The sequence below is a fragment of the Acomys minous genome (assembly GCF_964271855.1).
Source record: "Acomys minous genome assembly, chromosome: 1".
NCBI lineage: Eukaryota > Metazoa > Chordata > Mammalia > Rodentia > Muridae > Acomys > Acomys minous.
In genome coordinates this window covers 141,118,920-141,144,387 of record NC_140483.1, presented here as the reverse complement: position 1 = coordinate 141,144,387, position 25,468 = coordinate 141,118,920, and the positions used below count along the sequence as shown (strand labels likewise).

Below are 25,468 nucleotides of genomic sequence, written 5' to 3'. Positions count from 1 at the left end.
TTGTGAGCCACCATGTGTATGCTGGGAATCAAACTCACATCCTCTGTAAGAGTAGCAAGTGCTATAAACCACTGTGCAGTCTCCCCAGCCACTCAAAATTCAATATTATTGAAGACAACCCTTTAACATCGATCAGTCTTCAGTCAACAGAGAGAAGAGTGGAGGAAGGAACCCTAAAACAGAAGATGGCAAGGAGGAAAAAGGGAAATGAGAGATGAGGCAGTTTGGGCTAAAGGTATACGGAGAGTCAAAAAATATACCCAGAGAATATAGACCAGTCACTCCCAGCTCTTAGGATGCTGAGAGGAAGAGAACAAAAACCAGGCCAGTCTATGCCATTTGGAAGAGGAAAATGAAAAGAAGAAAGAGTAAAGTGGGAAAAGAAGGAAGGACAAGGAGGGAAGAGGGAAGAGGGGAGGCAGGAAGGTGGGAGGGAGAGGAGGAGGAGGAAGAGGAGGAAGAGGAGGAGGAGGAAGTGGTGACGATCAAGGACCATGGAACACGACAGACGTTGGTTGTTAAATGAAGGAGGAATAAACGTTCAGGGCACTGAGCTGGAAGACAGGAAGTATGAATGCAGTCTGGCCAGCTTGCTGGACCTAGGCTGGAATCCCTGCACTCCTCTCAGGTGCCTGTCTCACCCCTGGGCATCCCTCAGCAATGGCAAGTCACAGACGCTGGTCCCTGGATGGTCCTGTGACAGATGAGATGACAGAGGCAGATCCAGTCTGGAGTGTCAGATGCCAGGCACACTTCTGGGCAGTCCTTGGGGAGTCAGTGGTAAATGCTGGTCCCACCCAGGCGTGATCCATCCTAGGGTCCAGAGTAGTGCTTACTGCCGTGGAGAAGGTCCCCTGTACAGCACTCTGCCATGTGCTCACAGGCACGTGAACATGCATCTGCACACCACACACGTATATGCAAATACAATTCTGGCTAGCTGGGATAGTGCGTAGCTTTATTCCAGCATTCGGAAGCTTGAGGACAATGATGTAAGACGAAGATAATCCTGTGTAACAGCAAAATCCTCCCCCTTCCCCCCCAAAAAAGGGAAGAAAAAAACCTTGGCAAAATTGAACAGAACTTTGTTGATTGGTGCTATGATTTTTCTTTTTTTCCTATTTATTTATTTATTTATTTTTGAGACAGGGTTTCTCCGTGTAGCCTTGGCTGTCCTAGATTCACTTTATAGATCAGGCCAGCCCCAAACTCACAGCGATCTGTCTGCATCTGCCTCCTGAATGCTGGGATTAAAAGTGTGCGCCACCACTGCCCAGCTTGGTGCTCTGTTTTTTAAAAATACATTTTATTAATTTATTCATATTCCATCTCAATTGTTGTCCCATCCCTTGTATCCTCCCATTCCTCCCTGCTTCCCATTTCCCCTTAATCCCCTCCCCTATGACTGTGACTGAGGGGGACCTCCTCCCCCTGTATATGCTCATAGGGTATCATAGGGTATGCTTCTTGGTAGTGTGCTATCCTTCCTCTGAGTGCCACCAGGCTTCCCCAGGTGCTCTGTTTTTAATGTTTACTCACTCCTGGATTTTGTCCCTTCAAAATTAATGTTCGTGTTCTGGTTACTTTTATTGTCGACCTGACACAACCTTGTTGTTTTAATTGAAGATCCCAGGTCGTTCTATTTTACCAATAAAGGCTCAGGAGCCAGATGTTGTGGTGAAAAAACCTGCTAGCTCAGAGAGGCAGAGGCAAAGTACCTAGCTGAACTTCCTACTCAGCTCACACCCCAATGGAGGGGGCCCAAAAGGCTCATTAGCTCAGCTGACAGCCCAGGAAGAAAAGGCCAAAATACCCAAGGCCAAAGGCTTGCTAGCTCAAAGCCCAAAAAGCCAAAGGCCAAGGAGCTGAGGAGGTTACCAGCTAGTGAGCTAAGAACTAAAGAGCTAAAAGCTAAAATCCCAAGAGTAAAGGCCAAGAGCTAAGGCACCAGAGACCCGTTCCACGTCTACACTGTCTTAACTACCCCTCAACTCAAAGTCCCTCCCACGCTTTAATCCCTGTCAGCTGGTGTCTTGCTTCGCTTCTCGACCTACGATTAATTTTATTAAATCCTGTGAGCAGATAGCTCTTGGATTAAAAGTGTGTGCAAGGCTGGCCGAACCATGTCTTAATCACCTGTTTACAATAAACAGAAAGTTCTTGGATTAAAGGCATGTTAGGGTGCCACACACAAGAAACAGGGATTTACAGTTCATCTCAGGGATCACAATGGGATCAAATACCCTGCAACACAGCCTAGACTCACCTGGGAAAAGGGACCTTGAGTTGCAGGTTTGCTCGGATCGCATCGTCCCGTGGCCATGTCTCTAAGAGATTATCTTGATTGATGATTGAGGGCAGAGCCCATTGTGGGTGGCACCATCCCTAGGCAGGTGGGTTTGGGCTGTATAAGGAAGCTAGCTATGGGGCTGGAGAGACAGTTCAGCAGTCGGGAGGCTTAGGCAGGTAGATCTATGTGGATTCAAGACCAGCCTGGCCTACACGCCAAGTTCCAGATCATTCAAGACTACACAGTGTGACCCTATCTCAAAACAAAAACAGACAACAAAACAAACAAGCAAAAAACCCCAAAAAAACAAACAAACAAAAAGCCACAAAAATATTACTTCCAATTCCAAACTCAGCGGTTTTTCTTACTGGCATCTTCCGAGTGTTATGAGCAGAGCCTGACTTACAGTGTAGGTGTCTTAAAACTGCTTCCCAAGGGGCTGGCACCTTGGGCCTGCATCACCACACGTGATGTGAATATATTACAGAATGAAAAGTTTTATTATGGCATTTTGGAACACCAGGAGACAGACTTCCTTCGAGAAAGAGACCGTTGAAAGCATCCCATTGAAAAAACTATAAACATTGATAAGTCAAAGAACCCTAGGCTTCCTCATTCTCTTCAACAGATGCGTTTCCTGTTTCCGCACTAGCAAGTTTACATGAACGGGGTCTTTACGTCCGACATCGATTTTAGAACTCGTGTTTCATTGTCTTAAAATTGGGGTGTAGCGAAAGCGCCTTTCTCGCTCTTTTGCTTTGTCTCTTGGGAAACTGAGCTGGGAACCCGACGCCTCTAAACTCAAGGCTCCATCCCACGAGGCCCTCCGCCCGCCCCAACTTCTGGCCCCACCCCTACGGCCTGGCCCCGCCCCTAACTTCTGACGTCTTGTTCCGTCTCCATGGTTACGCGTCCGCCGCTGGGGCTCTGGGGCTGGCGGGCAGAGCCGCGGCCCCCGGCCAAGGCCAGCGCCTTGGGAACTCAGGGCCGTTAATTCACCCGTGTACCGGCGAGGCGACGGAGGTCGGACGGCTGCCGAGCCGGAGCTGGTGGTCGGTAACCGACAGGGGTGGGTGGGCAGGCATTCCTCTTTACGCAGGCGCGCAGGAAAGAGCGGGCTCAACCGGGCTGTGTAGCAGGCAGAAAAAATTCTCTAACGAAATTATACTACAGTTGTGAAAGGTCCTCTAATGAACGTATTAACAACAGTTTCTTTTACAAATTTTATTCTTGCTGCCTATGCAGGGGCTTGTTACTTTTTCCCCTCCCAAATTCTGCTGAGCCTTTTAATTTATGAATTTATTTATGTATTTATTATTTGTATTTTGTTTTTGAGACAGAGTCTTATTATGTAGCCGTGGATCACTATGTAGACCAGGCTAGACTCAAATTTACAGAGATTTGTCTCCTGAGGTCCGGGATTAAATACGTATGCCACCATCCCAGCTAATTTTTAAAAACATCATGATATGTATTTTTGATGATGACATCATTTAAATATGGGGGAAATCCCAGTTACTTTCTGTCATTAATAGTTATTTAAAATGAAAAAAGGGAGGGAGCTATATCATAATTAAATAGTAATGATTCGGTAAACATTATAAGTATTCCAGATCTAGTAATGAAATCTAAAAGAAAATTATTTCTTTATTTAGACACAATGCCTCCCACTCAAGCAGAAAGTGTTATAAAGAATATTATACGAGAAATAGGACAAGAATGTGCAGCCCATGGAGAGATTGCTTCTGAAACCGTGGTTGCTTTTATGGTAAGGATGACTAATTTTGTAAGTCACTGCGTTATCAAAAATTTTACAAATGTGATCTCGAGTCTTTTTTTTTTTTCTTTAAAATTCTTGAGAGCTTTCCTGATTTTATTTTGTCTTGTTTTGTTTTCTTTTAAGTTAAAAACATCGAGGTCATCAGATGAGTTAGTGAAAGGCATCTTTTCAGTCTGCAAAGCATGTTGTACATTTTCAGTGACTGATTTGGGAGGCCCTGTGAAGTTTAGGAGCCTCGGTAATATTCTGCTGTGAAATTCTAACATGCATTTTTTGTTTAAAGTCACGTCGTAAAAGTTACTCCTTGTTTCGGTTTCTGTGTCCTTGCTTTGGTTAGCAACACACAACGAAAACATGAGCTATGCCATAGTTTCCTGCTCCATAACTGTAACTGTTGCTTCCGGCCTCTTTGCTGTGCACAGTAATCAAGTTTGATGTTTATTGTTTTCAGTCTCCAGCCTGTAAGAAAGCATTAATGAGTGGGCTGATGAGAAAACCAGCTGAACATCGAGGCAATTGGTTAAAAGATGGGAATGAGTTAATTTCATACTATGACATGGGATGACTTAGTGTGCTCTGTTTGCAGGTGAAAGCGGTTGTGCTGGACCCGCGCAATGGCTTCAACATGGAGAGGACCCTCGTCAAGAGTGATGTGCAGAAACTTGTGAAGGTGATTGATTGCTCGGCGGCCCTCGTGTTCGGGGCTACTTATTTTTGAAGTTAAATATAACGGTTGCCTGATCCATCGTTGGCCCCAGCAATGTTGTAAAGAGACACAAACGGTGGTTATAAATAAGTGAGGGGTAATAGAACAGTGTCTGGGCGTCCGTAGGTGGTTCCTGGCTTCCTGGGCTCTCATCCTTGGCTCTCCTCCACGTCACAGAGTAATTGTCGTATCCCCTGATGGAAGAAGCAGAAAAGACAAAGGGCAAAATCGTTGTCTCAGTCCGATCAGTTGTCACTTTCTGTCTGAAAATAAGGGTGTCTCTGAACCCTTGCTATATGCTCATATTATGGGACAAAGGGAGATAGTAAGGGCTCCTACGATAGATAATGCAAGTCTGGGGTTCTGTGTTAGTGGATAAGGTGGGGAGGAGCACAGGTGTCAGGGCTAACGTCGTCTGCCATCGTCACCCCCACCTCTGTCTCTCTCTTCCTGGGGAGCATTTCCTTTTCGAGTTCTGGCTTTCCTAAACCTTGTTGGGTCCTCCTGCCTCTGATTTTGGAGTGTTGAGATGATGCTAGGTCTATGAAAGTATACCATCATGGTCTGCCCGTTTTCCTTCCTTCCCTCCTCTGTCTGTCTGTCTCTCTCTCTCTCTCTTTCTCCCTGTTTTTACCTCAGCAGGTAGACTGCCCTGTGTTAGACACCCTTAAAGCCAGGTGTAGTAATCTGAGCGATGGGGAGGAGGGCAAAGGATCATAAGTTCAACATCATCCTCAGTTATATAGTGAGAACATAGCCTGGGCTATATGAGGCCAGCCTGGGCTACATGAGATCCTGTCTCAATTTAAAACACAAACAAACAAAGAAACCCCTTGGGTGTTTCAGAAAGATATAGCAGAAGTATTTACGTGGTGTTCTTTTCCAGCTTTGTGTGGCTCGTCTGTTGGACAATAAAAATCCATCCCTGGACACCATTAAGATGCAGGTCTACTTTGACATGAATTATACAAGTCGAGGTAACATACATATCTATTTTCATACATTTTAAATGTGGTTTTTTGTTTGTTTGTTTGTTTCTCGAGACCGGGTTTCTCTGTGTAGCCTTGGCTGTCCTGGACCCACTTTGTAGACCAGGCTGGCCTCGAACTCACAGTGATCCACCTGCCTCTGTATCCCAAGTGCTGGGATTATAGGCGTGCGCCACCATGCCTGGCCAAAAGTTTTTTTTAATATTGCATTTTAGGTAAGAAAGGTTTAATTTGGTTGATAACAGGCTTAATTATTTAATGAAAGTAATTTTTGTTAGTCTTTTGATATTTTCCACCTTTGATCTTAGGTAGCCTTCTGTTACTATTCATAAAATGCCTCCGACAACCAGTTTACACAAAGAAAAGGTTTGTTCGGGTCCAATTTTAGAGGCTTCGGTACATGCTCTGTTGGCCCTGCGGCTTTTGGGCCCATGGAGGCACATCTTGGCAGGAACGCATGTCTCAGAAGAGTCACTTTATCACGATTGGGATGCAGGAGAGAAGATGTGGCAGCGGGGTCCCCAAAGGGTGTAACACCAGTGTCCCAAGCATCTCCCATCGGGTGCCACCTCGTTAAGGATCCACCGTCTCCTAATAATTGTGTGGGCGGGATTCCAAGCCTTTGAAAAACAGTCCACCATATTTAAGAATGTAATAGTGTTGGAAATCCAAATGATAAAAATAACAGTTGCCTCTATGTATGCCCAAAGTCTATTTGAAATTATATGCTCATAAAATAATGTTTCCAAGTTTATCTATTTTTAATTTTTATGGCACTAATATTTAACAACTAGAAATTAAAGCACTGAAGTTGAAATTATTAATTTTTATATTTTCTTATTCTTGATTTTAAATATTTAATTAATTAACACACATGAAGTAATGTGGGAAATTTAAGTTCAAAATATATTTAATATTTATATTTTATATTTAAGGTATACATCAGACATGTTGGAAAGGGGGAGAAGGAAAATGTACTATTTTTTATAATGCAATCATAATTAACCACTTGGTAACTTTTTTTCTTTCTCTGCAGTAGACATTCAGTTATGTTAATATGTAAAATAATATCTCTTACTTTTCGGCTCAGTAACAGTAAAATTTCCAAGCAAAAAATAACCATGAAATTAGAGAAACATAATTTCTACTTTTTTTCAGTTTGTAAAAGTTCTCAGTTGCTTTTGTGGTGAAATCGTAGATACCTGAGTGTTTCATTGTTGAATTGTGACTGAGAGATATTACTGAGTGACAAGAATTATTCTTGTAGTAAGGGTTGCCTTCAGCCTCAGCATGACGCAGGAAGAAAAAAAAAGGATGCATTCTTTATGCATTTTGCTGGCTAGTTTTTTTGTTTTTTGTTTTTTTCTTTCGTTTGTTTTTGTCAGCTGAACATACTAGGGTCACTGGAGAGAGGGAGCCTCGTTTGAGAAAATGAATCCATCATGTTGGCCTGTAGGCCAGTCTGTGGGGATGTTTTCCTGACTAACGGTTGCTGCGGGAGGGCTGAGTTCGTGGTAGGTAGTACCACCCCGGGGCTGAGCAAACCCTGGGGGTCATGCTAGTGAGGAACCCTACACTATGTCCTCTGCTCAGTTCCTGCCTCCAGGCTCTTGCCCTGACTCCCCTGACTGTTAGACTGTGGCGCGGAGGCGTCAGCTAAAAAAGTCCTTTTCTCCTCACATTGCTGTTGGTCATGGTGTTTATAAAGCGATAGAAACCCTTACTAAGACAATGCAATATTGCATCATCAGCAGAATTATTCAGTGGAAACTTACCTAAGACTAAAATAAGTATACTTGAGGTTAAATATGTAGAGTACATATTTAATATTTTACGACATATGCTTACATATTTATGAGTGTTTGCATGTATGTTCTGGCAGAATACTCTGTTGAAATTGTTGTAATAATGTTTCCTACTAGATTCCTGTATTTAGGTCTTGCTGGTCACTGTTTTTATTTCATCATTATACTTTAAGAAGCCAGGCTTTGCTGGGTGTGGTGGCGCACGCCTTTAGTCACAGTACTCGAGAGGCAGAGGCAGGCGGATCTTTGTGAGTTCAAGGCCAGCCTGGTCTACAAAGTGAGTCCAGGACAGTCAGGGCTTGTTACGTAGAGAAACCCTGTCTTGAACTTCCCCCCGCAAATGTCAGGGGTTAGGGATTTAGCCCAGTGAGGCTCATTCCCAGCACTGGAGGCATGGGGCAGGGGCTTTGTTTTCATAAAATTGCCACACACCAGTTTTTTTTTCAAGTCCTTATCTGAGAATTCTAAGTATTGAAGATGTGAACACCGGTTATTTGCTCATTTTAGAGGACTTTCTTGAAGAACATCACCGGGTCTTAGATTCCAGACTATGCTCTGTTAGCAGAGAGATTACAGACAACAGAGCCTGTGACAGAGAAGAACTGGAGAGTCTCTACAGAAAGATTGTCAGCTATGTGTTACTGCGCTCTGGGCTTGGCTCCCCCACAGACATCAAGATTGTCAGAGAGGCTACAGGTAAAAAACAGACCCGATTTCCGCTGCAGAAGGGACCCTATATGGCCACTGTATTTATACGTTCAATTTGTGCATGTGTGTTTGTGTGCTTGTGTGGCAGGGGGTGGGCCTTGTGTGCACACGTGTGCAGGTACATGTGAAGGCGTGACGTTGACAACAGCTCTCTTCCTGTGTGAAGTCCACTAAGGCAGGGTCTCCCGCTGAACGCGGAAGCCACCATTCCAGCTGTGGCCAACCTAGCTTGGCAGCTTGCCTCAGGGGTCTCAGTCTCCCTCCATAATGCTGAGATCCCACAGGCATGGCTGCTGCACCTGCCCAGTATTGGTTTATATGGGTCCTGGGGATACAGACTCTGGCCATCACACCAGTGTGGCAAACATCTTACCCACTGAGCCACCGCTTTAGTCCCTGCCACTGCATTTTATAAAATATGGTAAAGATTCAAATGTCCTTTTTATCTGAAAAAAAAAAATCAGCGCCCATAATACATTCTAACTTATCCAGATTCCTAGAAAGATTTAAACATGCATTCCTGACTTGAAAGTAGGAGGGAGGAAAGAATCTAAGGGAGGAGGACAAGGGAGGGTAACAGGGGGACAAAATAGTTCACACTTTCTCTTATATAGGCGGTCAACATATACTGTGCGTGGCGTGAAATCAGAAGCAGAACTGTCTGTGGAGCAGCAGGAATGGGGAGGAGGGGAAAGGGAAGGTGAATGTGACCAAAGGACAGTAATTCAATCTGAAAATGTCAGATGAAACCCAGTGCTGCCTGCATGTACACCTACAGGCCAGAAGAGGGCGCCAGATCTCATTATAGATGGTTATGAGCCACCTTGTGGGTGCTGGGAATTGAACTCAGGTCCTCCTGAAGAGCAGACAGTGCTCTTAACCTCTAAGCCGTCTCTCCAGCCCGATGATGATGATTTTAAAAAAGCACCTGAAAAAGAAAACCCTCATAAGCTGTAGAGATGGCTTAGCGTTTAAGAATGTTTGCTGTTCTTCCAGAGGACCTGAGACCTGCTTCAGCGGCTCCAACACCTCTTCTGGCCTCCAACGGCACTGGAACACACCGGAACACACTTACACAAACACACACACACACAACACATAAATAAAATTAAATCTCAAAATAACGCATGCCTTTTACATGTGTTTCAATTGGGAACTTCAAGCAGCGCTTGTAGACGTTGAAATGGTGTTAATGTTGGAGGCCGTGCATACGCAGTGACCTGGAGCTCCTGCAGCATGTTAAGGGTAATAGGCTAGTTGGATGCTGGGGACTGCTGGACGGGCACGCTCCATACACGGGGAAGGCATGGAGCCTGTCATCTGGCTAAGATATTGAAAGAGGACATCTTTGTATCATCGAAACGTGTGTCCCATTAATACTTTAAAATGGGCATAGAGCTGGGCACAGTGGGGCCTGTGTGTATAGGTAACACGAGGAAGGCACATCCCTTAACGTGTTTTTCCCGTGGCTCCTTCACTGCATTCTTCTCCATCACTGTGTTTTCCCCGTGGTCTATTTCAGCTGCTCTGCAGAGTGTTTTCCCTCAGACCGAGCTTGGGACGTTTCTGACTCTTAGTAAGAAGGACAAAGAACGCCAGTTGAAGGAGCTCACCATGATTGTCACTGGAATTCGGTTGTTTAACAGAGACTGTGGGAAAGGAGGAGAAGGCATTGATGATTGTAAGTGTGTTTCTGGCTAGTTCGGAAGGTTCTGCGTCTCTAAGGTGACTTCACAGTGGGGCGGACAAGGCTGGAGTCCACCCTCCTTCACTCGGTGGAGTGTGGCGTTTACTTCATGGGAGCCAAAGGGAGGAAAACTCATTTAAAATTTACAAAATCACCTTGGAAAGAAAACTGGTGCTGGGGTAACTAGTGGGATGAAAAGAGGACATGTTTAAATTTCTGCAAATTCAGGAACAACTTCTATGTTGTTATATACACAACGCTTTTCTTTCCTTTTCTTTTTTTTTTTTTTTTAATGTTTAGGCAGGATCTCGCTGTATGACCTTGAGTAGCTTGGAACTTGATGTGTCCTACCAGGCTTGTCTCTGATTCACAGAGTTCCTCCTGCCTCAGCCTCCCAGGTGTTGGGGTGAACGGCTTGCACCCCACACGCAGCCCCTTAGTGCAGTCTTGATTCATAAGATTGAAAATACTTAGAAAATAGCAGTAAAGGACCCAATGGTAGAATTAATTTCGTGTGCATTATACACGTCTGCAGACCCATTGATACAGTGGTGCTGTCCTTCCCCTAATCACCGCGCATCAGATAATGCGAGCAGTGGGGCACGCCAGCCAGCTGCCCGGCCCGTCTGCTCTCCTCCCTTCCACATGTTTTGGGCCTGGGAAATCATAGTTCCACCTCCAACCGTACAAGGTTTTTTTTTTCTGTTTGTTTTTATTTTTTAAATTGTTATAAAAATTTAAATTTGGAGAGTAGGCTAAGGATTTTCTGCTCTTACAGAGGGTCCGGGTTCAGTTTTAGCACCCATGCGGTGGTTACAGCCATGTCATGGAACTGGACATGGAGCTCCAGTCCCGTGGCATTCTGTCCCCTCCTTTTGCCTCTGTGGGTACTGCACACACAGGTTGCAGAGAAATACATGCAGATAACATACATTAAACAAGCCCCCAAATTATGAAAATCAATCCCCCACCAGTCAGCGAGTGCCTGGCTATACTGCTCTGTTTACTCCCAGAGTCCGGATATGGTTCATACATAAGTTTCAAATCTGTTCTGCAGAAGGCAGGCTCAGTGGGCGTGGCTAATACAGCACACGGCAGCACAGTCTACCTAATCTTCCTATGTTTTAGTGAGAAAGGTGGATCTAATTCTATGTCCTCTTACTATTATGACATTTTTTAATTTTTGGACAAGTTCTTTTCTGCATGGGGCGGGAACATAAAAAAAAATGCCTCATTGTCCTGGAGCGCTGGCTCAGTGGTTAAGAGCACTGGCTGCTCTCCCAGAGGTCCTGAGTTCAATTCCCAGCAACCACATGGTGGTGCACAACCATCTATGATGAGATCTGGTGCCCTCTTCTGGCCTGCAGGTGCACCTTCAGGCGGAGCACTGTATACATAATAAAAATGCCTTATTCTTATTTATCTGATAGGTAAAATCTGACTTAATTTAAATGTTTAAAATACAACCACTTTCTGGGCTCTTTTTCATCGACTGTCCCCCCTCTCCCGCCTGTCCTCTCCTCCCGGGGCAAACAGTGCCAGCAATCCTCCACGAGGCGATCCCAGCCTCCACGCAGCACATTGACTCTCAGCTTCAGACTGCTCAAGAGCAGGCCTTTCGCTACACCGCTATCCTGGAGAAGGTGACAAGGAACCCACTGATGGCCAAGGAGCTTGAGCCGTACATGTTAAAGGAAGCGCTGTATAACATTCGACAGTATGAGATCTTCCTTCAGACTGTTTTGGTGAGCTGATGTCACAGACGGTGGCACTGTTCTGTATCACACAGTCCCCTGGGGGCCCGGGCGACTCACAAAGGAAGCAACCTTAGGACGTTTGCGTTGCCTTGGTGTGACCAGGGCTTGACGCAGAAACAGCGAAGCTACATTTGATCTTAATTGATCTGTTTATTGTTTATAGCTGTTGGTTCTCTCTAGTCCTTTATGCCATAACTGAGCAGTGCTTTGTGTGTCTGTAGCCCCTGGAATTCAGAGCCTGTGTTTTGCACGCTGTTTGGCTGGGAGTTGGTGCAGACAATGTCGTTGTCACTTGAAAGTGGGGAGCAGGTAGGACTTACCCCACGATACTGCTAGTAAAATAACAAAACATCAAAAAAATTACATTGTCTTCACAGTCAGATATAATTACTTGTGCTCAAGAAGTAGAAATGATGATACAGCAATTAGCAGCTCAACTGGAACAATTAAAAATGACAGTAAAATCGAAGACCGCTGTCCCGACGTCACAAGTCTTTGTAAGTACTGACCTTGTTTTGTTTTGTTTTTGAAATGGGCTCTTAGTATGTAACCCTAATTTGTCTGGGAACTTGCTCTGGAGGCCAGGTTGTCCTCAGTTTCCCGGATCTTCCCACCTCTGTCCCTGAGTGCTGGGATTCCAGGCGTGCACCACCTCACTCACCGATTTTGACTTTTTAAGATGCATTTTCATCTTATTTATTATGGGGAAGGGGCATGCCACACTGCACACGTGGAGGCCAGAGAGCAACACTCAGGAATTGCTTCTTCACTTTCTCTGTGGGATCCTGGAATCAAACCTGGGTTGTCAGACTTATAAATGCTTTTACCCACTAAGCCATCTCACTAGTGCAAATCCTTTCTCCCCTGTGCACCAACCAGGCACGCGCTCTACTGCTGAGCTAACTCCCTCGCCTGTTTTGGGGGTGGGGCAGGGTCGGTACCTCAATATATAGCTCAGCAGATATTCCAAGCTATCCTTGACTGTGGATCCTCCCGGGCCCACATCCTGGGTGCTGGAATACAGGCATGTGCCACCACAGCGGGTGTAACTCCTTAAGGTTGAACCTCCTCTTGAGTCCTATAAATCGCATCAGAATTCCTTATAATTGTATTCCATTAGAATAATAACATGTCATAAATAGCATTAGTTGCATACAACCCTGTCCCTGCTGTTTGTTTGATGAGGGCAGTTACTATGAAGGAAATGATCATCTCTAGTAATTATGACCATAGTATCTATGGCAACAAAAGTAGTCCATGGCAGTGTTGAAAGTATGTTTATAGAGCTGGGAAGACAGTTCAGTTGATAAAGGACTTTGCCACACAAGCCCACAAGCACCTGAGTTCAGATCCTCAGCACCCATATTAAAAGCCAGCCATGGCGCTGCGTAGACAGAGCCAGGAACATTTCTGCTGCTTATGTTGACCACCGGTCAGTGAGCTCCAGGTGCAGTGAGAGATCCTGAGTTAGTCGGGTAAAGAGTTGTTGAGGAAGATACGCAACGTCAACCTCTGGCCTCCTCACACTCTCACACACGTGTGGATGTGGGGAGAGGGAAGAGAGGAGACAGAAGAGGGAGGCGGGGACAGATAAGGAGGGAAGAAAGAATGAGAATGTGTTTATAGTAGTCTGTCAGAAATTGTACTTGACACAGAGGTGATACAATGTATGACTTATCTGAAAGGAAGGTAACCTCTTATTTCCTGCACACTGACTTTCTGATGAATAGCGCTGTTATGTGGGAAAACATTGCAACCCTCATATGAACAAGGTAGTCCCAAAATGTACATGCATTTTACATGTATACAGACCATTTGAATCCATGATGACTTTCTATAGTCATTCTCAATATTGGTTTTTAAAAAGCAATAAACTTGTATGTGAGGCCTGGTTGAGCTTCTGTTTGTTCTATAAGTCATTAATTTTTATTGTGAATAAAATATTTTATTTCACTGATCTAAAGCTTTAGCTTGCAGCTGCCCTGGCATGCTAGAAGATGCACTTGTATGCTTTCCAGGTTATTTTGAATCACATAAATTGGGCCATATAAAACTACTATGATGAGTTTCTTAATTTTTAAACAAAAAATTTAAAGTATATTTTCCTCCTTGGCCCTTTGAGATAAAATATTACTATTTATTGGAAGATAAAGCGTGTTTGGCTATTTTTCAAGTAAATTAACTCAATAGCAGCTATGCCAAATACAATTCTTTGAAAGAAAACAGGTTTTCCTTCTCCTAACTCATGAGTCTGTTGTAGTTTTACAAGACCTTGACATATAGGAGTTTCTTCATGATGTTCATTTTTAAGAGTCCAGTGACGACTCTGTCACACAGCAGCTCTGTCACACAGTGACGACTCCAGCACACAGTGACGACTCTGTCACACACCCATAGTGGCGACTCTGTCCCACAGTGATGTCTCTGTCACACAGTGACGACTGCCACACAGTGGCAACTCTGTCACACACCCACAGTGGTGACTCTGTCACACAGTGGTGGCTTCAACACACAGTGGCGGCTCTGTCACATGTGGCGACTCCACCACACAATGGTGACTCTGTCACACAGTGGTGGCTCCATCACACAGTGGCAACTCTGTCACACACCCACAGTGGCAACTCTGTCCTACAGTGATGGCTCCATCACACAGTGATGACTCTTTCACACAGTGGCGGCTCTGTCACACACCCACAGTGGCAGCTCTATCACACAGTGGTGGCTCTGTCACACACCCACAGTGGTGGCTCCATTACACAGTGGTGGCTCTGTCACACACCCACAGTGGCGGCTCCATCACACAGTGGTGGCTCTGTCACACAGTGGTGGCTCTGTCACACACCCACAGTGGTGGCTCCATCACACAGTGGCGGCTCTGTCACACACCCACAGTGGCAGCTCCATCACACAGTGGCGGCTCTGTCACACACCCACAGTGGTGGCTCCATTACACAGTGGCGGCTCTGTCACACACCCACATTTCTGGCGTTTCTCTCCCTTAGCCTATCTTCATTGCGCTGGCAAGCCTGTGGATGAGCTTTCAGGACGAGACTGTTTTGGTTAGTGTTCTGAGTAACTTGACCACCAACCTGGAGCTGTTCCTGGGCACTCACGAGCTGCTCTTTCCCGAGAAAGTGATCCAAAATCTTCTGGACGGCCTCATCGTGAAAAGCGATATGGCGAGGATAAAAGAGCACATAGGTAATGCGCACGAGCCGCCGTTAGTTTAAAGTCACTCTTTGTGCTTTTAAATGTTCATACTAAAGCTTTCAGACAAAATACTAAACATCCTAATTATGAAAGACTGATATCCACTGTAGGAAATATAGGGGAACCCACTGTGACACACATCGTTAGTTTTCAGCATGAAGGTGGTAGAGGCAGGAGGATCAGGAGTTGAAGGCCAGCCTAGGCTATTCAGTAAGTTCAAGGCCAGCCTAGGCTATTCAGTAAGTTCAAGGGTAGAAGAGACCCTGTGTCAAAAAGGTGTGTGTGTGTGTGTGTGTGTGTGTGTGTGTGTGTGTAATACAGATATGGAAACTGAATATGTTACTGTCCAGAAATTAACCCTTATTGTAGTCCTTCATGTCCAGGCTTTGTGTGTTTATGCATTTATATTGCACAAGCATTGGTTTTGCAGTTGACATGCTGAGAAAAATCCTTGCAATATTTGTTGCAGATAAAGCTCCATTTTAAAGAATAATGTGCTATACATCTTGTCAGTGTCAAGTTTTGAAATTTGTGAACCAATTCATTTTATCCTTATGTACTGAGCCAATTTTAGACCCTTTAAAAGATGTATTGATTCATATAGAAAAGTTGACGTTATCAGTCGGCTTTTAATCACCTTATCAACCTTTTTTTTAACCTTTTCTATCTTAATTAAAAACAATCTAAAATTCATGAGAAGTATCAAAGTAGAATATAGAACTTAATACTCGAACTTCATCCAGAAAAATGAAGTTAGGTAATTTACTAATTTGTATTACAAAATTCTATTTTGGTAAAAGTAGAAAATAAAAAAATGTAGCAGTGAGTCCATCTCTTAACTTATTAGACTGTATAAAAACTGAAAGCTAAGGAGGACACCCCAAGTCCTCGTGGTACAAGGTTTCGGCTCGTTTAGCTTCAGGAAGGCAGCCTGTCTGAGCAGACACGGAGTGACCCGGAGAAGCTGAAATGAGTTCAGTTGTGCGTGGTCAGCCGAGCTGCGACTCTTAGAGGTGGAGACGTCTTTCCTACCAGAGTCAGGCTTTCTCTTCATTAGAATATTTCATCCAAGCTATTCTCTTGTGAAATGGGAGAGCCACATTCTTTTGAAAGAATTTAATTTACACCTGCTTATTAACTTTAGAGACCTGGGCATGTCAGGATGAGCCACAGTTCCTCCAAGGTAGGCTTTATGTCTAGCTGTAGATACAAGGCCAAGACAAGCAGTATGTTGGCTGTTTGGGTCTAGAATCGGGTATATTGGAAATATATGTGCAACTGTAAAAGTTAACAATCTTAGAAAACCACTTTTCATGAATATGTCATTTGTATCTAAGTCACTCATTCTAATTATCAATGTAAGCAAAGCAAATGGTATGAGGAGCCATCGCTAAAGGTCAAAAGAGCGGGCTGGAGAGATGCTCTGTGGTTAAGAGCACTTCCTGCTCTTGCAGAGGACCGAAGGACCTGCGTCTGGAGCACCGGGGGGACGCAGCATCTTCTTCTGGAGCACCAGGCATGCATGCGGCGCGCGCGCGCGCGCGCGCGCGCGCACACACACACACACACACACGCATGTACGCACTCATATACACACAACACACAAACCTTTTTAAGGAAAAAGTCGAAACCTTGTATACCCTTTCATCAAAATCAAGCTATAAAAATCATCTTCTTGCTGTTTGGAACAGCCTCTGCAGTTTTGAGACCCAGTCTATTATATAAGCGCTGCATTCAGAGTGTTTCCCATGTAGTGTTGTATCAAGACCCGTGCCATCTTAAATAAAAGAGCCCCTCTTGGTCACGCAACAGTTCTTTCTACTCATCTCCTTGGGTGACTGACTCTGTAGCCACGGGAACATAGCAAACCCTGACAGAAGCACTCTGGTCTGCCTGGCCCTTAGCTGCAGAACTAAGACTTTGTTCTGAAAGGTGTTGCTCCTTCCAGAGCTAAGTTTTACTTCTACACTTGATCTAGCAGGTTACTGGGCTGGACAGTCGCTGAGGCATTCACACTTGTTTATGTGTGATTTTGTGTCACGTCTGATTTTGTGTGTATCATGGGAAGTTTTGTCGATCCGAAAAGGTACAGATGATTAAAAAGTTAATGTTTAGAATGATCCACTGCTGAAATGGCGTCTAGTCAAGACGATTCCTCTTCTCTTTCATTTTAGAAGAAAGAGTGACTTTGTCAGATTTCAGAAAAACGGAATGGCTTTTTCCAGAAACAACAGCAAATTTTGATAAACTGCTAATTCAGTACCGCGGATTTTGTGGCTACACGTTCGCTGTGACAGACGGTCTCCTCCTCCCAGGTAACAGTCAGCTCCGTCCTGAGTGCATATTGTCCCTGCTCTGTTGTCCTTTAAAAGGTTATGGATTCTGATGTGAGCTAGGGAGGAGATGCAGAGTCCATCCAGACAGCATCCTCATCTGGAAGGCTGATCTGATAGACTCAACAGGACGGTGCAAGCAAAGAGCGGGGGTGGGGTGGCAGGGTAAGGTGGGGGAGAGGGCTGGGGGCAGGAAGGAGGGAGGTGTAACAGGTTGGCTGTCCCTCCTCTAAAATGCTTCAGGCCGGAAATGTTTCTAGTTGTGGATTTGGGAGAATGAGGTGTGTTAGGCAACGCGACCCAATTTTACACAAATACACTCATGTGTCAAGGACAGTTTATGCAAAGCATACTAAAAGCATACACTAAGTTTAGCACACCCACAGTTTTCCTGTGACTTATTACATGAAGTGTGTGCTTGTGGCATCATGAGGGAACTCAGCATTCGGATTTTGAAGCATTTCACATTTCACATTAGGGACACTCAGCCAGCGTTATATAACATGGGCTCCACAGTGCCTTGGAAAGGGGATGGATGGGTCACCTGTACTGAGGGAAGCCAGAGCTGTGGTTTGGCAGTGCTAAAAAATGGTGTCTTTAAAATAGTTACTGAAAAAGACATGCTAATTTAGCTGATGTGTTCACTTAAAAATATTCTTGCTTTGCAGCTACAGTCCATTAGCACAGGTTAGGACTTCTCTGTTAAGTTCTTCTAAGGAAAATTTTATTAAGTAACCTCTGGTATGTATGTTATGCATAACAAAATTATAATGTTTACAAAATAAAGAGTAAATTATATAATGAGAGGCAGTACATTATAAATCAAAAAGTGCTGTGTGAAGTGGAAATGACAAGAAGCCTGCGAGGGCCACGTCACAGTTAGGTCTAGTTGTCAACATGGCATACGTGGGAAGAGGAAACCTCAGGTAAAGAACTGGCTCCATCAGGCAGGGCCAAGCCAGCTGTGGGCAGGGCCATCGCTGGGCTTGGGTGTGTCAGAAGGGTAGCAGAGGATGCCATGGCCAGAACATGAGTAAGCAGTGTTCCTCTGTGGTTCCCACCTCCGGGCTCCTGCCTTGAGTTTCTACCTTGGCTTCCTTCAGCGATGGACTATAAGCTTGTAAACCGAAGTAAACCCTTTCCTTCCTCAAGTTGGCTCTAGTCTGTGCTTTATCAAAGCAACAGAAAGCAAACTAGCACAGACTACAGTAAAAGCAAACTGAAAAACCGCTTGCCATTTAGTTTGTACCATTAACCTCTTCCTTCGTCTTCACTCTTCATCTCTTTGTTATTTTTCTATGTTTTACAGTTGGGTATAGTTTTTGTTTTCTTTTGTTTTTAATCACAAAATTGCTAGAAGTCTATGCTTGCGTGGGAGAAAGGACAAACTGGCTTATTCTTTATGCTGTCGTGAGGAACAGACACACTGGAAGCATGGCGGTGAGGCAGTGACGACATAGTCTAGCCTCTACCCGCTGCGTTGGCGATAAAGGGAAATCAGACCTCAGAAGGGGTTCCAGGCCGTGCATTGCAGGGTCCTCCTTCCCGCGTGAGTCAGTGCAGGTCCTTTCACCTCGGTTGGCTGTATTATTCCTACCCATCACGTCATTGCCTAGGCATTAGAAGCCATCTGCTCAGAGGGGCTTTGTAGAACGTCTTCCTCTCTTTGGGAATGCAGACTATGTGACTTGCACCCGGTGTGACACTGGCTTGCCGTGCTGCCACATCTTCCCACGTGACTTCATGTCTACTGGAAGTCTTTTCTTGGATCGTTCTGCACCAACTCATGCTCTGTTCTTTCATTTTCCTACACCTTCCCTACTCAATTTTTATTAAAATACCAATCTCCTACTACTTTGTGTTTATTATGCATCTAACTTGCTTGCTTGCCCTATTTTTCAGTTAGTAAGTTAGTTAGTTAGCTAGCTAGCTAGTTATTCCCATGGCACTGGTCACTCTTTGACCTTTAATCAATTTGTGATTTGCTGGGAGTTGACACTTGTTTTCCTCTAGTTCCCTCTGTACCAAGAATAGGGTCAACAACTATCTGTTGAAAAATAAGTAAAACAGTATTACCATTTCCCATATAATTTCCCATACAATGTATAGATATTTAATAATCCATAGTCCACATAGGATATTTTTATAGTTGAAAATATGCAAATCTGCACTGAGAAAAAGATGTCACATTTTTGTACTGCCTACAGAGCCATTTTGGAAACAGTCCATTAGGGGCCATGGACATGGCTTAGCGAGTAAGCTGAGCAAATGTGAAGGATCTAAGTTCACTTAGAACCCACATTAAAACCCTAGGTTTGGCTATGCACAGTTCTCTCCCCCTTTGCATGGGGCTGGGGCTTGTAGGCTGCCAGCCTAACTCCAGATCCGGTGAGAGAACTTGTTTCAAAGAAATAAGGCAGAGAGTGGTGGAGAATGGCACCAGGTGTTCACTCCCTCTTCCTCCTCTTTCTGTGAGATAGCATCTCTCTCTTCAGTCCTGGCTGTCCTGGAACTTGCTATGTAGACCAGGCTGGCCTCACGCTCACAGAAATCCTCCTGCCTCTACCTCCTGAGTTTTAGGATTAAAGATGTGTTCCACCATGCTCAGCCATGTATACCTATCTCTCTCCCCGCTCCCCTGTCCTCTCTCCCCTCTCCTCATATATACTGAAACCACTCCTTTAGTGTGGGGACTCTGCACACACCAGGACCAGCAGAGTAATGATCTGTGTGAGGCAAGAAGGAAATCCAGTTCATCATTGCAGGCGTTGGTTTGAACTTCTAGAGTCTGACACCAGGCAGCTTATTTTAGACATATTTAAGTATAATTTTGGAAAAAAGTTGACAATTATCACACTAAAGTTTAAGGCGTGACTATATCAAAACTTTTTTTTTCAAAGTGCATGTGATCTAGCCCATAAGTATGGGTGTTGACTGAAAAGCAATGCTCAGGATAAAGGTCTAAAGAATTTGGGATAAACACAATAGTCTTGGGGATCCATATGTGGCCTGGCCCTTACTGATAGCACAGATCACCAAGCTATTACCTACACCCACCCCCAGCCTTCTGGGTGGGAACATGGACACATCTCCCCTGCCGAAGAGGCAAACCTTCGTGTCTCACGCTCCTGGTTTCCTTCGTACTTGTCTGTGTGCTCACTACACTTTTAGATTAAGTAACTTTGAAAAATCTATCAAATAGGCTAAATGGTTTTCATAAAAAATTTTTAACACATATTTCATCTGGATAGTAGAACGTATTTTTACATAAAATGCAGTTTAAAAAGACTTATTTGTTTTCTTGCCTCTTTTCTTCTTTACCCGTCTCTCTTCCTCTCTTCCTTTGTCTCTTGTCTCTCTCTCTCTCTCTCTAGCCACCTTCCTTCTCTCCCCATGCTCATATAAACCTTTCAATATCATAAAAAGATGTATTTGTATTGTTCTGTGTATGTGTATGTATTTGGCTGTGGGAGCAATGCCACATGTGTGCAGGAGCCCGTGGAGGCCAGAGAGGATCTGGGATTACAGGTGCTTGGCAATTGTCTGACATAGATGCTGGGAACCAAACTCAGATCCTCTGGAAAAGCAACACTTGCTTTGGACTGCTAAGCCATCTCCAGCCCCTGATTTATTTTATTTTTAAATTATGTGTATGTCTGTGTGGAGGTATATTCATGTGAGTGCAGGAGCCGTTGGAGGCCAGAAGAAGGCACCGACTCCCTGAGAACAGAGTGACCAGCAGTTATGAGCCACTAGATACAGGTGCTGGAACTAAATTCGGGTCCCATGCAAGAGTCCTGCTTAATTTTTACTGCTAACCCCCTAAAATGTATTTTAAACTTAAATTTAAGATATGTAACTTAATATGAATTTCATATATTTATCATTTAATAACATTTTAGCAAAACAAGACTAGAACTGATATGTTACAATGGGATGTAGGGGTCGACATAGTGCTCCTTGGTACAGTGCTTGGTTAGCATGTGGAAGGCTCTGGATTGTCTTGTCAACAGCATTACCACCAAAACAAAACAAAAAACCCTCAAAATCAAAACCAACAATACCTGTAGCAACATTGGTCCTATGGCTTGCTACAAAAACAAAATTCCTTGGCTCATGCCTAATTATCATTTTTAATTTTCACAGGAAATCCATCCATTGGAATTTTGAAATACAAAGAAAAATATTACACTTTTAATACCAGAGATGCTGCACATTCATTCTCAGAAAACCCTGAATATTATATTAATTTGATTAAAGAAAAAGCCAAAAGGAATGCAGAGTTAATTCAGCTACTGGAACTTCATCAGCAGTTCGAAACTCTCATACCGTACTCTCAGGTAAACATGGCAAAGCCTTGCGAATACCTGACCTGATTAAAGTGGTGTCTCAGTATTGTTCATTGTGTATTTTTTCCGACAGTGAAGTTCAGCATCTTTTTGTCTGTTTTGTCGATCTTCGAGTGTGTGTGTGGATGCACACATGTGTGCTACATGCAGGGTGTGTGGGGATGCACACATGTGTGCTGCATGCAGGGTGTGTGGGGATGCACACATGTGTGCTGCATGCAGGGTGTGTGGGGATGCACACGTGTGTGCTACATGCACAAACATCAGCAACAGTAGGGTCTTGGATCTTCCTCTCTGCTTTTGACCTTACTTTTGAAGCAGTGGCTTTTTTATTTTTTAAAAAATATATTTTATTAATTTATTCATATTACATCTCAATGGTTATCCCATCCCTTGTATCCTCCCATTCCTCCCTCCCCCTTTCCCCCTGCTCCCCTCCCCTATGACTGTGACTGAGGGGGACCTCCTCCCCCTGTATATGCTCACAGGGTGTCAAGTCTCTTCTTGGTAGCCTGCTATCCTTCCTCTGAGTGCCACCAGGCCTCCCCATCAAGGGGATGTGGTCAAATAATGGGGCACCAGAGTTCGTGTGAAAGTCAGTCCCCACTCTCCACTCAACTGTGGAGAATGTCCTGGCATTGGCTAGATCTGGGTAGGGGTTTGATGTTTACTGCACGTATTGTCCTTGGCTGGTGCCATAGTGGGAAAAGATCTTCACCAACCCTACATCTGACAAAGGTCTAATATCCAAAATATGTAAAGAACTCAAGAAATTAAACACCACCAAACCAAATAACCCAATTGAGAAATGGGGCTCAGAACTAAACAGAGAGTTCTCAACAGAGGAATATCGAATGGCTGAGAAACATTTAAAGAAAAGCAGTGGCTTTTTGAACCAACAGGTCACTGTTTCAGTGAGGCTTCCTGGCCCCAGTCTCTGCCCCCCACCGAATGTTAGGGTTATGGCCTGTATGGCCGCGCCCAGCGTCTATGTAGGTGCTGGAAGTTGGACTCAGGTCCTCTTGCTTTCATCCACTTGATACCATTTAAGGGTGCAAGAATAAGATCATTTTCTCTACCAAGTAAAGAATTAAAGTAGGAAAGAAGTGTTACCAGACGCTATTATTTTCTTTATTTATGGGGAGAATCATTTCCTGTCTTTTCTTTCCATTTGATATCTTAAAAGCCAATGTGAGTAAGACACATGACTAATTCTTGGTCAAAACACAAAGGGAAATTCTCCTGACTTCCTATCAGTGGTTTTCTGGTCAGTACTTTACTATGAATTTTATCTCTTCAGTGAGAGCCCAGTTTTGTCAAGTCAAGCCCCATCAGAGACATTGTATGATGCCCAGGAAATCAAGGTCCCCTTGTGGGGCTTTTGGTCTCATTAATAAAAGAATTAAAGCTGAATGTGGTGGCACACACATTTAATTCTGGCACGCAGGAGGCAGATACAGGAGAATCTCTGAGAGTTTGAAGCCAGCCTGATCTACCTATTGAGTTCCAGGTTATGCAGTGTGGCACCACCTTCAACAAACAAGCAAAACGCAAACACAATATACACATATATATGTAAATTAAGATGGATGCAAGAGGCTGGGCAGATGGCGCAGTGGTTAAGTGCACTGCCTGCTCTTTCAGAGGACTTGGGTTTTGTTCCCAGCACTCACATGGCCCTCACAACCACATAGAACTCAAGTTCTGGGGGATCTAGTGCTCCTTCCTGGCTTCTGCAGCCACCAAGTATACATTCATATACGTACATTTGGGCAAAACCAACCAACATTCTTTTGGTTGGTGAGACGGCTCACAGGTAAAGGCACTTGCCACCACGCCTGAGAACCGAGTTCAATCCCTGGGAGGTACAGAAGGGAAAAGAGAACTGACTCCTGCAAGCTGTCCTCAGGCCTCCATGTGTGCACCATGGAATTCATGTAAGTGTACACATGCAATAAATAAGGGTATATATATTTTTTGACATAGAGAAATTTATTGTAGAAGGGTGGGAGAACAGGAAACGAGGAGGGGTGCCCCAGAAAGAAAGAAAGAAAGAGACAGAGAATGAGACAGCAAGAGAGGAGAAGAGGAAGAGAGGTGTATACATTTTTACAAGGAGAGAAAAGTGAAATGGAAACTCAGGGTGGTTTATTTGAGCTTACAAGGGAAAATCAGGGAAGGGAAACTGTAAACCTCACAACTGCCTAAAGGAATAAAGAGAGGCCTGGAAGTTAGTCCTGTAAGTCTCTCTCTCTCTCTCTCTCTCTCTCTCTCTCTCTCTCTCTCTCTCTCTCTCTCTCTGTCCTCTCTCTCTCTCTCTCTCTCTCTCTCTCTCTCTCTCTCTCTCTCTCTCTCTCTCTCTTGTCTTTTAAAAAAAGGCAAGGAAGCCCAAAATGTTTGAGTGTTTAAAACCATACTTAAGTTCAGGCCAGCATCAGAAAGAAAAAAAAGGAAGGAAAAGAAAGAGAAAAAGAAAGAAAATAGAGGAGGAAAGACAACATAGAGAAAGAAAAAAGAAAGGGAAGAAATAAAGAATAAAGGAAAGAAGGAAGGAAAGAAAAAAAAAGTTTCACTTGCCTGAGGTAAGGTGGGCAGGCACAGCTGAACTGCATGGTGCTCATAGGGACTGCACTGGGGGCAGGAATTCTGGGAAAGAAAACTCATTATCTTAAGGTGGATGCTCCTTTGTGAGGGTGGTCCCCTAGCCAGGTCCTGCCAGCCCACTGTATTAACCTCTAAGGGGCATATCTCCGTCCTGAAGTAGATGGCATTCTTTATATACTGAACCATCCCTCCACCTGCTCTATTCTCCTTTAAAGCAGAAACATGTCCACATACACAGATGTTCCATAAAAACACAAAGATGGAAGCCACAATATTTATGCAAAAGATGTATACAATAAAAGATAGGGCTGGAGAGATGGCTCAGAGGTTAATGGCACTCACTGCTCCTCCAGAGGTCCTGAGTTCAATTCCCAGCAGCCACATGTGATTTGATGCCTTCTTCTGGCCTGCAGGCAGAGCACTGTATACATGATAATAAATAAATAAATCTTTAAAAAAAGATAATGCCCTGACAAAGGATTATCAGACAAAGAACCTCCAAAAAGGCCACTGAGTTTGTTTTGTGTTGGCCATCGACTGCTAGTTAAGAGTGGTTTGTATGCCCAGTAGACACTTTTGGAGAAAACTATTTTTTCCTTGGAGCCGTTATGGATTGGAGGTAGCTTCTGGCTTAGGGATGGGGGCTTATGTCCACTTCTCTCTGTGCTAGAACCCCATCTGGCCAAACTGATGTAGGCCCTGTGTGCACTACCACAATGTCTGAGACCACTTGGGTGAGTCCCCTCTGACTCTTAAAGCCTTTCTGCTTCCTCTTTCACAGGATTTCCTGAGCCCTGGGGAGAGGAATTTGATGGAGTCATACAATTCAGGGCTGATTTTCTAAAGTCTCTTACTCTGGGCAAATTGTGTGGCTGTGGGTGTCTGTCTTTGTTCTAATCCACTGCAGGTGGAAGCCCCTCTGATGAGGGCTGAACAAGATGTTGACCTATGAGCACTGCAGAATGCCATTAGGAGTCCATTTTACTGCTAAGTTTCTTTAGCATTGCGGTTCTCAACCTGTGGGCCATGATCCCTTTGGGGGGGGGGGCGTCACATATCAGATGTTATGCATATCATAAATTTACATTAGAATAATGTACATTAGAATAAATAGATTCATAATTAGCAAAATTGCTTTTATGAAGTAGCAACAAAATAATTACATGGCTGGTGGTCCCTACCAGGTGAGGAACTAAAGGGTCACAGCATTGGGAAGATTGAGAACCACTACTTTGGGAGAACAGTGATAC

The 25,468-nt window shown here is 44.2% G+C and overlaps 1 protein-coding gene across 1 annotated transcript in view; it reads left to right on the top strand.

Moving 5' to 3' along the window:
• The first annotated feature begins 3,178 nt into the window (after positions 1 to 3,178).
• The window catches only part of CFAP206 (cilia and flagella associated protein 206), a 40,125-nt gene continuing 17,835 nt past the window's right edge, over positions 3,179 to 25,468 (top strand). The window contains exons 1-11 of the mRNA XM_084800115.1: positions 3,179 to 3,342; positions 3,946 to 4,058; positions 4,657 to 4,740; positions 5,663 to 5,753; positions 8,078 to 8,266; positions 9,801 to 9,959; positions 11,502 to 11,710; positions 12,100 to 12,219; positions 14,725 to 14,923; positions 17,107 to 17,247; positions 21,412 to 21,605. Coding sequence (XP_084656241.1) covers positions 3,951 to 4,058; positions 4,657 to 4,740; positions 5,663 to 5,753; positions 8,078 to 8,266; positions 9,801 to 9,959; positions 11,502 to 11,710; positions 12,100 to 12,219; positions 14,725 to 14,923; positions 17,107 to 17,247; positions 21,412 to 21,605 — 1,494 coding nt within the window. The 5' untranslated portion in view covers positions 3,179 to 3,342; positions 3,946 to 3,950. The remainder of the gene's footprint in view (positions 3,343 to 3,945; positions 4,059 to 4,656; positions 4,741 to 5,662; positions 5,754 to 8,077; positions 8,267 to 9,800; positions 9,960 to 11,501; positions 11,711 to 12,099; positions 12,220 to 14,724; positions 14,924 to 17,106; positions 17,248 to 21,411; positions 21,606 to 25,468) is intronic.